This window comes from Bombus impatiens, unplaced genomic scaffold, assembly GCF_000188095.3.
Source record: "Bombus impatiens unplaced genomic scaffold, BIMP_2.2 scf_2222, whole genome shotgun sequence".
In the NCBI taxonomy this organism is placed as follows: Eukaryota; Metazoa; Arthropoda; class Insecta; order Hymenoptera; family Apidae; genus Bombus; species Bombus impatiens.
Window position 1 is genome coordinate 1,632,491 of NT_178641.1, and position 17,361 is coordinate 1,649,851.

General features: G+C 43.6%; 1 protein-coding gene across 1 annotated transcript in view; it reads right to left on the reverse strand.

Annotated features, from left to right (window-relative positions):
• Window positions 1-1,222: 1,222 nt before the first annotated feature.
• Window positions 1,223-17,361, reverse strand: part of LOC100745919 (serine/threonine-protein kinase 17B-like) — a 63,729-nt gene continuing 47,590 nt past the window's right edge. Inside the window, exons 4-6 of the mRNA XM_003494353.4 lie at window positions 9,910-10,036; window positions 9,064-9,292; window positions 1,223-6,747 (exon numbers count right to left, since the gene is read on the reverse strand). Of these exons, the coding sequence (XP_003494401.1) occupies window positions 5,733-6,747; window positions 9,064-9,292; window positions 9,910-10,036 (1,371 nt within the window). The 3' untranslated portion in view covers window positions 1,223-5,732. The remainder of the gene's footprint in view (window positions 6,748-9,063; window positions 9,293-9,909; window positions 10,037-17,361) is intronic.

The following is a 17,361-nucleotide window of genomic DNA, read 5'->3' on the forward strand; positions in this document are numbered from 1 at the left end:
TTGCTAAATCAACGCCCGGGAAACGTTCGCGCGGCACCTGCCGAGGTCGAATAAGGCGACGCAGTCGTACCTGCCGACTATGATTCGTTAATTAGCGTGTAGGTTAGCCCGCGAGTCCGCATCGAGAGTTTCAGTTATAGGGGAAAAAAACTCTGACTGCAGCGTCGCGCGCCAACATTAAATGGTCGCCGACAAAAGCGGCGTGTTAGCACCGTAATTACAGGCCACTGCGATTCCATTTTTGTCCGCGCTGCTTTTGCGAATTTATACGCTTTTATTGTTCGCCTGGGTTACCCTTCACCGACCAAAATTCCTCGTTTCTACGTTTGCGTGTCTTGCAACCCGCCTTCCTCTGTCTCTTTCATCGACAATTTTAAAGGACGTTGAATTTTGCGGCTCGTTTCACCGTGAAATTTCCGATGAGAAAAGATCAGTGGACGAAGCTAAGTGTCTCGTTCGGTCGCTTTCTTTTTTCTTTTTAATTCTTAAGGCAGTTTTAACCTCCTGTTGATTCACAATTTGTTTAATCTTCACTGTGTAAACGCGAGTCTCTCCTATCTGAGTTACGATAAAACAAATGTCCTTTCCATCAAGAGTACGAGTAAGAGAAATCTGCACGGTGCGTGGTCATACTGGTCGCAGATTGTGCAATGCGAGCAGAACAAGCTGGCAATTATACATCTCGTATCGAATAGTAAATCCCTTTCCGTTTACGCGAGCAACCATAAAACGCGCAAAGGTTGAACTTGCCGCGCTAGGCGTCAGATTAGAATGGGCTTAACAGTGACTTTTGTCTCGGCAGGAAATCCAGCCAGTGAATCATCGTGTCACCTGGCTGCTATAAACGTCTGCCTATTTATAGGATGAAAAGAAAACCGACGTTCTTGGAGAACGTTGGTTCTCTGTATGGAAAAAACTCGGACTCACCGAGTGTGACACTTTATCCACCGTTTTCCGTATGTGAATCGTATCTGTTATCTGTGACTAGCAGTAGCTGATAGTAGGCGTTATAATACCTGCTCGTTTCGTTTACTGGAAGACTCTGGTAAATTTTAATCGTAGCGGCGGGAGACAAAATCTTGAGAATTTCCATTTAGCCACTTGTTTCAATTCCTGTAGGTATCATCCTTTTGTATTATCCTGTCTTTCGCTTGTGCTGTGTACATTTACGTGAAATATTCGTCGGCGTGCCGGTACACGTATGTAAAGATATAAGTATCAATGATTTGAACGAATGATTTATTTCGCATGTTATTAAAATTAATACAATGACAGAGAAATATTTACAGAAGATCATAATAGCATCTACATGCGCGATACTTCTCATCATAATTGACCTCGAAATTAATAACATTACAATAATAGTGTAATAATAATAATAGTAATAATAATAGCAGTAGTAGTAATAATAATATTAATAATAATTGTAATGATAATAATAATAATAATAATAATAATAATAATAATAATAATAATAATAATAATAATAATAATAATAATGATAAATCGGAGAACAGGGCGCGCCCGAGTGAAAGGGTAGAGGAACGGCACGCCCTTCTGCGAGGGCCAACGATCGGACTAAAAAGCCACGAGAATAAAACGCGACACGCGGGATAATTAAATACGGTATCGGACAGAAAAGTAGACGGAAATAAATAACAACGCATTGGCCCAGAGAAATGGCAAACCGGCTCGCTTCGGATGCACGCCCTTTTTCTCTATCATCGTAGCAAAACTATATTACAGGTCTCTATGATTTTCTTTGATTCTCAGAGGCAATCGTGAAATCACGCAACACGCACTCTCACGCTCTTTCATTTGCTCATTGTGTTCATACTCTACGACAAGATATTATATTCGTGTCAGACGTCAGATATTCCCTGTGTCTCGTGTCGTGCGTTCGCGTATCTCGATAGTGTGCGTTTCGGAACTTCAAAGGACGAACGCCTCACACCGCGATAACAATTAGACTGCGGTTGTTTATACAAATTTATAACTTTACGAAGAGATCGAGAATGTTGGAATCGTAACAGAGATTTGTCCCGTCCATTAAATATTATATAACAAGTACGATATATTGGTGGTTTCTTTTCTTTTTCTAATAAAAATTATAATTCAATACATAAAACATACAGACAGCGTTTAAATATTTATTTGCAATATTTCGTATATTTCACATCTTTCGGGAATAAAATATTTTACGATCTATGAGGAGGAAGATATCTGATACTATGTACACGAAGGGGAAGCGAGAAGGACAACTGGATTAAGCGTTAAACTTGCCAAAAATGTATAAAAATCCGCAGTCTATTAACAATATTCGCGAAGTCGGAAAAGATTCGATTCCTCGATCTACGAGGAACTCGGTTACACGAAACAACGACGCAAAGCGATTCGGTCGATCGCGATTCCAAACGCATTTTCCATTTTCTATAGACATGATCGTTGCTGCTTCGTCGGATGGTTGTTTCGACATCGACGCGCGATTCTCGTCATTTCGATCGTGCGCTCGTCCCTCCTGCTCGAACGTTCTCGTTCCTCCATCCCTGTATAAATGTTTCTAAAGGCACTGTACGTTGAGAATTTTACCGCGATTTAAAGCGGCTAGTCAGAGGGAAACGAACGAATTCGAACAAAAGCACGAGCAACTATATGACTAGTATTTACGGAACGTTCCCTTCTACCACGGAAGTGGAAGCTCCACGAGATTTTTTTTCAGCGTTCGTCCTCGTACTTCGTCTACGTGGATATGTATACATTATACATTTATGCGTTTCGTACTCGCAAACTTGCGCAGAATTGAAAAAATCGGGATTTCGCTCGACGAGAGCTATTGATCGTTTCATTTCTCGCAACGAAACTCGCCCTGGATATATATTTCAATGGCTAAAAAGACTCATTTAGTACTAACGGCAGTAGTTTCGCGATGTATCTTGAGTCATTGAGATGCGACAGATCCTAGATGTGTAGCAGGAGAAGAAAAGAGGCAGAAGGAAAAGCTTCTTCAAACGTCAACCTGTTAACCGAAGAAGGAACTCGAAAACGTAATTTCTCCATCTAGAAATCTCCTATCCCTTTACGTGTTGTTTCATTTTACTTAAGAATAAATATATCATTCGCGTCGTTTATCATTCGAAAGATCACAGAAGGAGCACGATGAGCTTATCTTTGTTAATTTTATCACTCTCGCGTCATTTTATGACGTAGCGTTTTAACATGCCATGGTTTTAAAAAAAACTGGATCATGTTCGTCGATTTTCTGATTTAAATGTCACTTTATGGACTAAACAGGAGAATTATTAATACAAGCGGTGATTGGTTTTTAAGCAATCGTAAGCCCACGCATATATTTAACTTTCCGTTTCAGGATTTTAGGAGCATTTGGTCAAACGTAACTCAGCTAACAGGTTCATTTTTGAGTGTTTGCAGCGCGATATTTAGCAGGGCAGGTCGTTGTGATACGAGGCACCGATCTCCCTCGAGAGACGATATCGATCCAACGAGAAGAATTGGAGACGCCTAAAGCTAGTCTAGGCTCTCAATTTCGATCGATCGTCGGTACGATTGATTAAATCGTCCGTACGACTAAGGCACTCTATTCAGACTGGAGAGAGATTTCTTTGACTCGTTCACCCGACTCTTCTTGGAAGCATCGATTCGTTCTCTCACCACGCTCTTCCGTCGTGCACGCGTTCATTTTTCTTCCGGCGTAACGAGCCGTATTTCCGCGGAGAGAGATACGCTACTACGAACGGGACAAACAGAAGCAGGCACTACGAGTATGCGGTTAATGCTTGCGATAAGTCGCGTACAGCTCACTGCCTGTACACGCAGAAATATTCATACGCGAGATTCTACCCCGTGTATCTCGTACATTTCTATATCAACATGTACGCGTATGCTTCGTTTACGCTAGAGGACTTAACCCATCAAGAGCCACAGCGTTGCAATTTCTTTTCTCTTTGCAATTTACATTATAGAATTGTATCCCAGACTGCGGATGTTTACGCGGATTCGTATTTTTCTCGACAGAATGAAAAAAATGATGGCATAGGTGGAGAATTGTTTTATTTTTTAAATATTCTAACGAGTACGATATTTTGAATATTTTAGATGCTTTTGCCCATTGTGTGAATTCTACGTATCTTTGCATCTTTTACTCTGGCGGCTATCGCGAGTGAAATTTTCTTTTAATCTTATTGTTCTGTATAACAAATAACAAAGCAATGTTATTACTTGTAACAATAGCAACCAATAACCTTTTTATTCTTAATTTTACTTTTCAAATTCAGAAACTTGAAAATTTAAAAGTAAAAACACATTTAATCCCAGTTCGTTATCTTTGTCGGTATCTTTATCTACAAAAGATGCGCCTATGGTAAGCCTTCATATCTACGATAGCCTCTGAGAATTCAATTTCCCATAAAAGCATAAAAATCCACAGTCTAGCGAATACGACAGCGAATACCATGGAATTTAATAGATTTTTATATGCGTTACCTTTACTGCTTTATTTATTGTGCTTGGTCATCAATGGCTTAAGCGACTGGGACACGACTTCTCTTAAACGTATACGGTGAAGGCACCCAAGTTATCGGATTGAAATTTTAGCGAGATCCATGGAACGGAGCTCCAGGTAATTCGAGTTACTGTTATCACGACGATCTATACAGCGACTAATAATATTATGGCTAGGTTGGGCAAACTCGCCGCTCAACATCGAGCTGCTCGCGCGCCATTTTACTTTACGTTCGCTGTTACTCTAGAATTCCGAACAAAGTCTGACATATGCCTGACATTTATCCAGTTGCGTAACTATCGCAAGTGTCGACCCCGCGTGAAACGTTGTTGAGAGAAGAGGCGAGACAAGAGAAAACGAAACGAGATGAAGCAATCTTCCACTTTCGTATCGCGAGCAACTCGATGCATGGAACGCGTAAATCGCGTTTTTCTTTTTTTCGTTTTTTTTTTTTTTTTTACTTTTTTCTATCTCACAGTTCAAAGGGACGGCCGGTCAGTCTATCGGTAATGGCAGACAACGAGCTGTCGATACGTTTCGCTTGAAACTCTTGCTGCCACCTTGAATCCAATCTACATGCAATAATTTATACAATTATTTGAGTACTCGGTGTAGAAAATTTCTGTGAATTTACTATATGTGTTATACGACTTTTCGAAATTTCGATAGTACTATAAAATGGAACACGAGTATTCCAATTATATTAGCAATTCGACCACGGAAATCGTGCCTCGTCGCAATTCTAAGAAAATTCCAAAATGTATCATATAACCAGTACATAATAAATTCGTAAAAAGATCCTAGAAGTGCTCAAATACTTCCATAAATAACCGTACCACAATCAACTAATAAGCTCTTCTTTTTACTCTTGCGTTATGTACGATAAAACCTTCGAAACTCGAGTCACCGCGGTGGTCCGGTCGACCGCCGCTCTCTCGTAGAATCTCGGTCGTCCGAATTTATATACAACATGCGTCACGAGCGATCGGTATCCGCAAATTTTCTCGTTGTAATATTTACAGTTATCCCATAGCTCTCTGTTCTTTCGGCATACTTCTTCGACTATCGATGTCTCGCAACGCGCTCTCGAAACTACATTTACTGTACACCGTAACGTAATATGTACAAAGGATCCTGCTGCTGTCCATCGAGGACCCAGGACTCTGAAGCTGCTCGAGAAAGTCCTTCACGGACAGATCACGTGCTTACTCATCTACGAAGCTCCATGAACCTGAAATCGTCGAATCCGTGCTTGCACCGACTCGCATTGTACTTCGCTGTATCTGGTGTATCTGCCAGCTCTTACAGGTTCACGAATTACAACTAAATTTCCACCCCTTTCGCGAAGAGCTTCTAATCCAGTTTTACCATGGACTGTTGGCGGCGTGGAAGCTTTGCTGAACTTCGTGTTCGACGTTTCTGAGGAAAAACGGCTGAGAGCTTTGCTCACCACTCCGTTGCACTCTCTCGGCCAAACCCTCGTATGGTGCCTCTGTTCCCATCTGTCGGAAGGCGCTTCCGTAGCAGAGAATGGGAAACTGGCTCTACCTTGACTCTTTCCGTATAAGATAAAATCCAACGAATCGTCTGAATAAATACTGCTTCGGTCGCTAGAGCTGTCTGTCGATATTTCTGAAACGGAATCGCTGCCACTGTCGCTGCATTGTTGCTCTTCGCCCAGGATGAATACCGGTGTGCATTTGAACACCTCTCCGGCTGGCATCGTGTGCGTGGCTGTCGCTCTTCTTTGCGTACTGCTTGTTACGTTTGAGGAAACTGTGGTACCGGATGACGGGACTGGCTCGATTATCATGATTTCTGTGCCGGAAAATTTCTGCGCCAGAGAATCCATATTCCTCTTAAAAGTGTCCCTGCGATCCGAGCTCAGTCCGAATCTAGTGGGTTTGGGCGACAGTTTTGATTTTGAATATATGTTCTCCGTGTGCGAGGAAATTGCTCTGTTTGCCGAAGGTTTCGTTTCCATGCCCTGACAAGCGTTCACCGCTTTTTGTTTCTCTGAGTCGTTCTTGGTCATGGATGATCCTGTCGTCGTCTGGTGTTCGGCGCTCGTGGTAGATTTAGAGAACGATTTTGTTTCCTGCGATGATTTATCTTGCATGGGAGACTGGTCCAACGCTGGGCAGCTGGATAAAGATAATGGTGGTTGAGGGTCGTCGAACGAGCCGAACCATGGGTGTTGCAAGCATTCCGTGACGGTCAAGCGTTCGCTGGAAAAGCAACGGATTAAGATTATCAATATGAAGCGAACAAATAAGGATTCGATTAAAGTTTCGATCAAAATTTGTTGAATTTAAAATATATGAATTTATCAGCTTTTTATCGGGGCAAGTAATCTGAGTTACAACGAGAACAATCTCCTTGCTTTTGTATCAAACCACGTACATAGTTGTATTTTCTTGTTCTTTTTTTCGATCTCACAATGTGTCCCATTCTGTACAAACCATCGCGATTTCACGTATGGTCGCCATTTCCGGCACAAGTCACGGGACGTCTCGACTCTGGTAACAGGCCTCTACGTAGTTGCGTAACGCGCGTTTCGTAGGGATGGAAAGGGAACGAAAACGACGCATGTACATTCGACGATAAAACACACACGCTGGCAACGAGATAAGCCAACTTTCGCGTTGGAAGGGCGCGGATATTCCGGATGGAGACTTCCTTTCAGCTGTCCGACTGGTCGACGATAAGGAAATCTACGAGTTTTTCAGCGGAACTCGTTCGATGTGCCAACGTCCTTCTTCCCGTTTCGAAGAAAGTCGTCTCGATGGAATGTCGATCGTTTTGCTTCCACGTACGCGCGGATTCAGGAAGCCGAATGATCGAGTTTAAAGACTCTCGTCGTAGCTTCTAAACCTATAACGTCTCCTACACGATGAGATTTACCTCGAGGCATAACTTTGCACGAGATCTCGCACGAGACGAACTGGGTATCGCGATACCTACCGACAATTACGAGTTTCGAGGCAGTGAAGTTTCCTTTTAACATTCTATACAGTTCCTCGCCAAAGTACCTATACGAACACTTGTAGAAACCCCTTACGAATATATTATGAGCGTTATAAATAGACCGCACATTTTTATGCAAATTCACTCTTTTATAAATCCGATTAAGCAAATAGAACCTAAGTGGAAATTGATGTCATCCATTGAACGTCGTATTAAATACTACATTGTCGTGCATTGCGTGGACTTTTGCAATTTCAAATTTCCTAACGCATACGAACTCACAGTTTATAGTTATAACCAGATTCGACTATCATAGCTATATATTGGCATATTGTGAAACATAGTTGCAGTATGCAGTCAAGAAAACTTTATGCATAAGTTTACGTTAAGTTCGTGGAAACTCGATATACCAAGTATGACCACGTTCTGACACGTTTCTTAAAATATTTCCACTAAGAACGGATTTTTGTAAAAAAAAAAAAAAAAAAAAAAAACAGTTACGTATACGTCTGGCTCATTTTGAAAGTTAGGTCAGATGAAATGGGTGGCAATAGTTGTATCGACTGGATATGTATCACGATAATTATTTCATCCGACGCGAATCTTGCCTCGAGGTAAATCATCGCTCAACGGCCGCTAAACTCGAGATCGTGTTATGAAAGAGACGAAGGAGTTCGCGTCTGACCTCGCGTTTATCGCTGGCGAAAAGGCGCCGGTGCCAGCGCCGCGACTTCGATGGAAGACTAAAGAGGTCGGCGGATAAGTATTATCGGAGAACGTGCTACTAAGAATTCCGGCACTGGTGAAAATAATGCCTTCGAGGAAGCGTGCCGCGCGACCTACCGAGAACGTTTACCGCTTACCGTTTACCTCGAAGCGAAAGAAGATAGGCCGCGTGGAGGCAGCGCGTGCATCTCGAGAACACTGTTAGTTAGGTCGAGTACGTTGGCATTATTTGGCTTCTAGGAACGAAAGCAATCGCGTTACGTTAGATCGCGACATTCCAACGACGATGCGCTGTCCGAGTCGACCGGTAACACGCTTTCCATCGGGGGACAGTCCAAAAAAGGGTCTGAATACCTTCGGAAGATACAGCTGGTTGACCAAGATGAAATTTGCCATGTATCAAAGAGGCGAGATGGTTCGTTTGAAATATACAATCTCATTCGACTCTCTATATAAAGGATACGTCCGATCTTTATTTACAATTGCAAATTACTCGTAAATTACCTGCTGTATGAAAAATGATTCAAAGAAGATTTGGATGGTCTCGAGCAATTTGCTGTAATTACTTTTCTACGGATGGCTATAATTTTCAATGGACTGGTCCGTTGCTACTTTTTTAAGAGATAACGTTAATTATTACGGAATAAAATTACAGTGAATCAAATGGGAGGGGTGAAGGTATATTTGATGAGTCAACAAACTTCATCTCGATCAATCACGGCAGTCATTCGGAAGAATATTTCCAATAAATTTGTACAGCAAGGAACAGAGATACAGATACGCGGGAACATTCTCAAATAATTCGAACGGCCAGGAACGGATACGTAGACGTATCTCGTTAGTATACTTACTTTGGATCCTTGACCATTAGCTTGCGCATGAGATCGCGCGCTTCCTCGGACACGTCTTCGAACAGATCGTCGGGGAAATCTAGGCGACATCGGCTGATGTTGCAGAACGTTTCCTGCTTCGTGTCACCTCCGAACGGAGAACATCCCGTTAGCAACACATACAACAGAACTCCGATGGACCACATGTCTGTTGCCAGGCTGATCGGCTCATAGTTCAACACTTCTGGGGCTGAAACGATGGCGAGAGACGCGACTTGAGTGTGAAACCAGGAAAGGAAGCATCGAAAGGCACGCAACGAAGAACAGGTCGTGGGAATGCAACGGTTTGTGACGTTGCATTGTCCAACGACGGTTTCGTTCGAGTTGGCTGTGCGACCGTTAGACCCAAGTCAAAAGCGATAGCAGAGAGTAATCGTAAATGGATGCTCTTTGTCGATGATCGACGTAAAGCCACGCGTGTGGTTTTCCTGCCCGCTCAAAAAGTGGCTTACTCTGTCCAATTATGCAATAGGTCTGTTTCTCTAATGGAATTACGCGGTATGAAACGAGCCGCGGACTCGATTCACCGTGCGAATACTGGCTAGTGGCAACGAGAAATAGGGGAACCCCGAGCAACATGACGAATTGCTTGTAATTTCTAAATTCGATGCCGCGTAATTCTCTTATCGGATCGAAGACAGACAAATTCAAGGTTCGCAACAGAATGAAAGACGTTATCGTACTTTAGGTTCCCCTACTTACGAGACCAACAAACAGACAGCGGAAAATTTCGAACGCTATCAACGATCCAGCGAGCCACGGTTTAACGCGAATTCTTTTTCCGTTGCTTGAGTCAGGATTACTCACCAACGTAATCGGGCGTGCCCAGAATCTCCCGTATGTCCGCGCCATGGCTGATGTACCGCGAGATACCAAAGTCGCAAAGCTTCACGTCACAGTCTGGGAACTCGCCAGTCAGGACCAGGTTTTGAGGCTGAAAGTAACGAACGAACAAGGTTAGAACTATAATTCGCCGTAATAGAAGTAAAACGAAGAAGTAAAATTACGCGATGAAAAAGAGAATTTTTCTCGAGACGGATGGTGGTCTCGCGACGACCAAGGCTTTCAAGAATCTCCACAGACCGCCAACGGAGACAAAAGAGCTCGTTATTTTCTTTCGTCGTTCCGTATAATTGCTTGCAGCTCGCGGACGCTCGGGAAGAAGATGGAACGATCATATTTTATCCCGGAGCAGCCGAAGCGTCCCCGATTAACCGTACGATGCGATCTACGCCCGAGACTTCGTGCTTCTCCAACGAGAACACCGTTTCGTACTTTACCCAGGCGACATTTACAGCGAGAATGAATTATTTAGAGCGATCTTGTCGCTACGATTATCAACTAGCTAAGAGCGTTTGATGCCAGTGAAAGAAGGGTGCGCGAGGGAAACGCGTTCGCAGCAAAAATGGTCCAACGTACGGCACAGCGGGTGCTGGCGAACCGAGCAACGTGCATCGGAGTAGTTTTTTCCATCTGTCTTATCGTGATTTCAGCGATCATTACATGCCTTGTTCGTACGCGATGTCTTAACTTAATCGAAGCTATTTGATAAACGACAATTCGACGACGCATTTGTCACGTAATCGTGATAATTAATCGTAACCACCAACGAGCTCTCGTGCTTGCTTTTCCTTTTATTTGATCAGGTGAGTGCGATGGAATATACGACAGGGTTATTTCAGTCGGAAGGATATTTGAGTCAAGGTAAGTGTAATTTGCTTTGTAATTCGACGATTACGAATAATTGTTGTGCGATGTAGGGCAATTTATCTTTGCACACTATCGCTCGAAAGTCCGCATACTTGTTTCTTTTTATCTTTTATTTTTTTTTTTTTTTTTTGACACAATTAAGGATAAGAGGATCGTTGTAATCATCTTGTTCTCTGCGAATCGCTACTAAACCTTGTTTCTAATTAATTTTCCAGTGATATCTACACTCCGATCAAATTCACGTAACATCAAAGTGTCCGGATACTTTTGGTAGCGTACGAATAATGGAGTTGAAACATCTGCTCGTAAAGGGAGCACGTTGGGTTACAGCCACTGCAGGTGTGTTTTTCCCAATGGGTACAAAAACGTAGTTACCGATCTACAGTTGAACGTTCCAATGGGTACGCACAGTGGTACTTAATTAAAAGTATCGAACAAAAGCTAATTCCCTGTACCTCGCCCGCTGACTAATCGGTGCAATTAATCGCCACACTCGAGTATTTCACGTGGCCATTTAATAAACTCGATAATGACGCTCCTTTGGACAGCGTTTAAAAGTTGAAACCGGTGACTCCTGAAAACATAATCGTCGCTCTAGCTAGGAGCTTGAAAAGCGTATTGTCGTTGACAATATATCAACAAAGGGAGCTTTCGTTCGTCCCCTTTCGTTCTTTTCGTCCCTCTTCCTCTCTGTATCGCTCTCTCTTTTGCCTAGAACCTCGGATCCTGTTTCCTTCTCTGTTGTCTCTTTCTTCGCGTACAGCAGTCAAGCGCATTGTTCGATTGTTTCGAGAGGAAAGAATTCTCTCGGAAAGAGGCGGGAAAAAACGATCGAGAAAGGGGCATGAATCGCTCGGCTAGGCCGCGCCACGACCTTTCTTATCGACGATCGTTTGCATTCGCGTATCGAGCCTTTCGGTGCCCGTTCGAACGAGACGCCCACGCATCCTCTTTCGCGCCTCTATTCGCTCGCGATTCCATCGCCTACGGTTTTCAGCCCGTGAGAGAATTATTTTAGAGAAACTGATAGACTGGTAAGAAAAACGACGAAATTTGTGTCGATGATCTTTTTAAGTGACAATGTATTCTGGTAGATAAAAGCGAGACTCGCGATACGGTGGTTTGTCCGTCACCATAAATCCTCCGCAAATTCGAATCGCAACATCCATTTTACGGAATCTTTGAATTTATGACGAAGAGAGGGACTCGTTGCGTTCTTTACAGTCTGGAAATTATTGAAACTTCTCGCAAAGAAACATTGATAGAACAAAGATGGAAGATAGCCGAACGAAAACGGGGAATTTTCGTTAGACCAACTTTTCCATCCATTGGATAATCTGCATGAGCTTTAACGCTGAGAAATATCTCGGAGACGAGTCGCCAGAGCAAGGACAGCGAATTGACACCTGCGGAGAAACTCTCGTAACGCGTAGCGTGACAGAAACGTTTAAGGAAAAGCTTTTTCTTCCCGCTGCGATGTTCTAAACATTATCGTCGCGAGTCTTCGTCAACGTTCTACGAAACAGTGCCCGTCGCGACCAACAGCGTATAGAAGCGATTGCAAAAGTCCTCGATCGTCTCGCTTCGTGGAATACCACGTCGGTTAGAATATTCTTCCTCGCTCCTGCAGCGATTCACCTTCGAAGCTTTGATCGAGAAGAAAGATAGACGAAGAAAATTGGTAAAACACGCGAGAGGGGACGAGAAGACCAAGAAGGAACGATGGCGTGCACGCTCGTTCCGCTCGAGGATTCAGTTTGCGCGTTACGTTTCGTTATACCGAGTTACGAGTTGAACGTGACCGGACTGCGTCGCACGATGCTTGAAAAGTGCTCCTGTAAAGTCGAGGTCGTGGGACGTTTTGTTCGTGTGGCCCCTTTTGCTTTCGACACTCGTGCACTTCGTCCACCGAGTCCTATCAATGCGTTTTACTCTGCTGCTTCTCGTTTCTTGCTTCTTCGTATCGCGAGCGCTCGAATTCGCTCTTTAACGCTTTATATCGTGAAACTTTATAATACCATCGTCGGAAAAACGTCGCTGAGACTTAGAACCCTCGTATTAATCGCGATTACTATGCATTTCGATTCTGCGTATGCATCAACCACGTCCAGATAAATCTAAAAAATATTCTTCAAGTATCTCGTAGCTGTATTGCATCGTATCTACCAGCGTATCTACTAATGTTCGCAATAGTTTCTTCCGGTAATGGTTCTTCGCGAACATGTTCGCGAGCACCGATGGAAACGCAGCTTTAGAACGAGACGAACGCTCTTGTCCAGAGCGGATCATTCGGAGTGAGAATCTGGCAAGCGTGTTTGGCAACGGACTCGTCCGAGTCCCGGAAGTCGTTCAATAAGGAACAAAGACATTTCCATAATTAGCCATTACGGAGTTCCTGCGTCATTCGAGTTTCGCGAACGTTCCTCGCCGCAACCGATGTAGGCGTCGCGATCGATTACCATGAATATTATTAACAAGCGCGTATTCTCCTTGGCAAATAGGATAATCGCTTCTTGATCGTTTCCTCGTCGAATCGAAGAACGGTCTGGATCGAGCCAGTTTAAATCATACGGATATTGCATTTCTGATTCGACGAACGAATGCTCGTTTACGGCGTTCGTTTCTAAATTTTACGAGAACGAGTGAGGTGCGGTCGTTCGCTCGCTCGGTTCAAAACGCCGCGTTACGTGCGATGTATCGATCGAGCGTGTCTAGGAAAGTGTAACAGGTGAGCCGGTTCTCGGAGCTCGGTCTGTCGGATGTCGTCGTTTAACGTAACACAGAGAGCGATCGTAAAAACTGCAGGAAGGACGCAAACCATTAAGTCAGGGTTATCTACCTTTTCGAGAGAAAAACGTCGCTGCGGGTAATTCTCACGATGCCTCGGCGCATCTGCGATCGTTCTCTCTTGGCGTTGCATGGTCGAGGTCGACGATCGAATTTTCTCGATTAAAACTCGGCGGAGGATCGGAATGCGAAGCACGCGAAAGCGTCTGCGCGAAGTTGCAAGGCTTTTTAGCCAACGGACAACGAATTTATGAGGATCTGTCTCTCGCGTTCATTGAAACTTCCGGCGGTTGAGAAAAGGGGGAAGCGACCCTACGCTCTGCGGCCAGACGCGAGAACACGCGTGTGCGTGTTCCATGTACGTGTTGGTCGACGTGAATGCAACACGCGCTGTACGAGGGAACGAGTTACGAGAAAGAATACATTAACCCTGCTGTTCTCCTCGAGTCCTCCTCGAGTGAAATGCGTGTTATATTTTGATAGATATTATTAGAATATAGATAGTTTTTAAACGCTTAGGTTCAATAAACCTCGATATTCCATGAGCTCGTATTTCGCTTACTGTAACGTTTATGAAGACGAATATTTCTGCCGCATACTAATTTTCAAATATACCTTTGCAAGCAAATATACTGTGACATCACGGATGTGATGGACAGCGTTGATAAAATTTCTTGTGTCTTTGAATAATTTCCAAGAAATAGCCGAATTACATCGTGGAAGCTGATATTAACATTTACATTTAAAAGAATTTAAATTTCATTTTATATAAAAGTATCTTCGATTTTATCAACGAAATATCGCTTCCCCGACTATACTATGCAATGGAACGATCTCTCAATGCACGTTGAGCGTATCTGAATCGGGTTACCAATGATCCCAACAATACTCGTCTAGAATCTGAGTCATTTTGCAAAATCGATTCCACGCGAACGTAATTATATACTGTACGCTACGAACACGCCGATCGAAGCACAAATTTTATCGTTGCTCTATATGGTTAGAAGAATCTTGGTTGCATGATAGAAGCATGTAGAAAAGGGAGAAAAGAGAGATGATCGGTCAGTCGCTTTTCCTTCGACGTATGAAATATCGCTGGCCTTTTTTCCTTAACTCGTATCGCGTTCGCTCGGAACGCGCCGTCTACGGGGCGGAGCTCGGTTATCCCATTAAGAGGCCGATGAATCGATTTCATCGAACGCGGCGTTCTGCCTAATGAACGAACCGCTTCGACGCTTGGCGCGCATCGATCGAGGGAACGCGAGCCACTGACCATGGCAGAAATGGAATTCTCGGTACAAGCTCGCTCCTCCGACTATCAAGGCTAGGCCCCGAGAGTTCATTGATGAATCTCTCCCTTTCTCTTCGGAGGTCGATCGCCTCTCTTCCGTAGAAAATCCGTCGAAAAATCGATTCGCCAGAAAGCCTAGAATAACGAACGTTCGATAGAGAATATACAAGGTTCGGGCTGTCGCGAGAACGTACCAATTTCAAACAACGCGATTATCGGAGATCGAAGGCAAATAGAGAAGTAGACGGTCTATGGCGCCAGTTTAGATATCGCGTTTATTATTGCATGCCTGTCGAGATCGTTCAACCGCTCGTTTCCACGAGTTCGAAAGAGCTATGACATTCCGCGAACGGGAACGCGAACGATCGAACGATAGGATTGACGTGGGTAGAAAAGTTGTACGCGTTGATAGTCGAAATTGATCCTTTCACTTTTGATTAACCCAGCTGCTAGTTTTTTTTAGTTACGATCTCGCCTCTCGTTTCAACCGAGAAAAGCAGTTTTTATATTCCGCAATATCTTTAACGTGAAATTCCAGCGACAAGCGACACGTATTAATTAATAACGCTACTTTCTTCTTTTCTCTAAACGTAAGAGATTTTTTAACGACAAAAAAACATACTTGGGTGAAAACGAGGACGCGTTACAATAACCGTACCGTAAAGCTTAAAGACGACTTGGCCTTATATAGATTTCGTGTCCATTGATTAACACGTATGGCAGACTTTAAAACAGAGAATACAAAGTGACGTCTCTGTTAATCTGTCTCGAGTAGACGTTCATTGTCGCTAATTAATCTATTCCGCGTTAATTGTAATATTGCTTCAAAACTTTGCATCAATTACAAACTTCTATTAATTGACTATCAGTGCGTTATCATTAAGACGAGCGTCATACCATTATCGTTCTAGCCTCTTAAACACGAGGAGAACAATTTTCAAGAAATTCAGATAGCCCGTACGATTTGCGAATGAAAGACTGAAAGGCTTAACGCTATGACGAAGGCGTTTCGTGCCCCTTGGTTGCGATTATCAACCGCGAGGAACCTATCGAGCGCGAACGTGATTTTCCAGCGGCGTGAAACTGGCTTCGACGTCCCGGCGCCTGAAACCTCGTGGACGCCGGCCAACGAGGCCTCTTGGAATCGAGCCAAAGAATTCGCCTGCATTTTTCCATTCATAAACGCGAGATCTATATTTGGGTCAGGCATATCGCGCGAATTCGTGGCACGGCGATATTTTAAGATGAACCGGAGTGGATGGTGCACGGCCTCCGCGCGTGAGTTCGCCGAGTTCGAAGCGCCATCGAAGCGAGAGCGATGACTTTTCGAAAAGCGAACGCGTCGAAACGGAAAGTTTCAAAACTGGAGTGCGCCGTTTTTCCTTTCGAAACGGGCGCGGTCGTTTCTATTCGGCCACGCTCTCGCGATCTCGAACGACGCGACTGAAAATGAAACGCGGGTCAACGATTCAAAAACGCGTTGCCGGCTCGACCGGCAAAACATTTTGATAGCAACGTTTTACGGCCACGCTAAACGGTTTGCTCTCGCCAGCTCGATGATTTATCTACACGAAGGTACTTTAACGCTTTGCTGTGCGTTACATCGAACTTCTTGAAATTTTATCGGCGTTGTCGTGAGACTCGATTATTATGATTACGTTGGTAACGTTACTAGACGTTCACTGCGACCATACATTAGCAAAAAAATTCATTTACGACATAAATAGCAATCTTAAGACTGGACACTCTGTAAGATATGAATTTTATGCAACATTACTGTAATGTTACCGTTTTCTTTGAATTGAAATATAATTATATAATTATATATTAGTATATACTAGTTATATACTGGTTATATTTATATACGTGTGTAATATATTTATAGGTACACGCATTAGAAGCTGGTTACTCTAGTTAAGTGCCAGAAGATATAGAATCGGCCGTAATTCCCGGTTATCGGAAAATACGTGCAAACAAGAACAGAATCGATTCTTTCCGCCGTTAAGGCGAGCCATTTTACGTAGCTAGAACGCGCGAAATTATCTTATCGTTTGGAAAACATCGCGATAATTCTGGCGGATGCGTAATCCTCGGTCTCGTAGCAGAAAAGCCGATAAAGGAACGTTTCGAGTCGAGTCACGTGTCGTGCCAACGATTTAACGCACGAAACTCGGCCTTATTTTATTTCCATCTCGATCGCAGTTTTTCACTCGGTAATTTAATTTGTGAGGCGATATCGATAACTCTCAGAAGAGAATTTAACAGCGTCGCGGCCAGCCTCTCGCTCGTCCATAATTTAGTTGCGTACCCGGTAACCTGTATCTCCGCAAATTGCTATCAATTTACGAAAGGTGGGTAATTGGGTTGCGTAACCGCGATTATAATCCGAGCCGCGTTAAGAAGAGTAAAGAAAAAAAAGGGGAGGAAGGTTGAAATATGCGAGCCGCCACGTGTGTCGCCGAAGGAATATT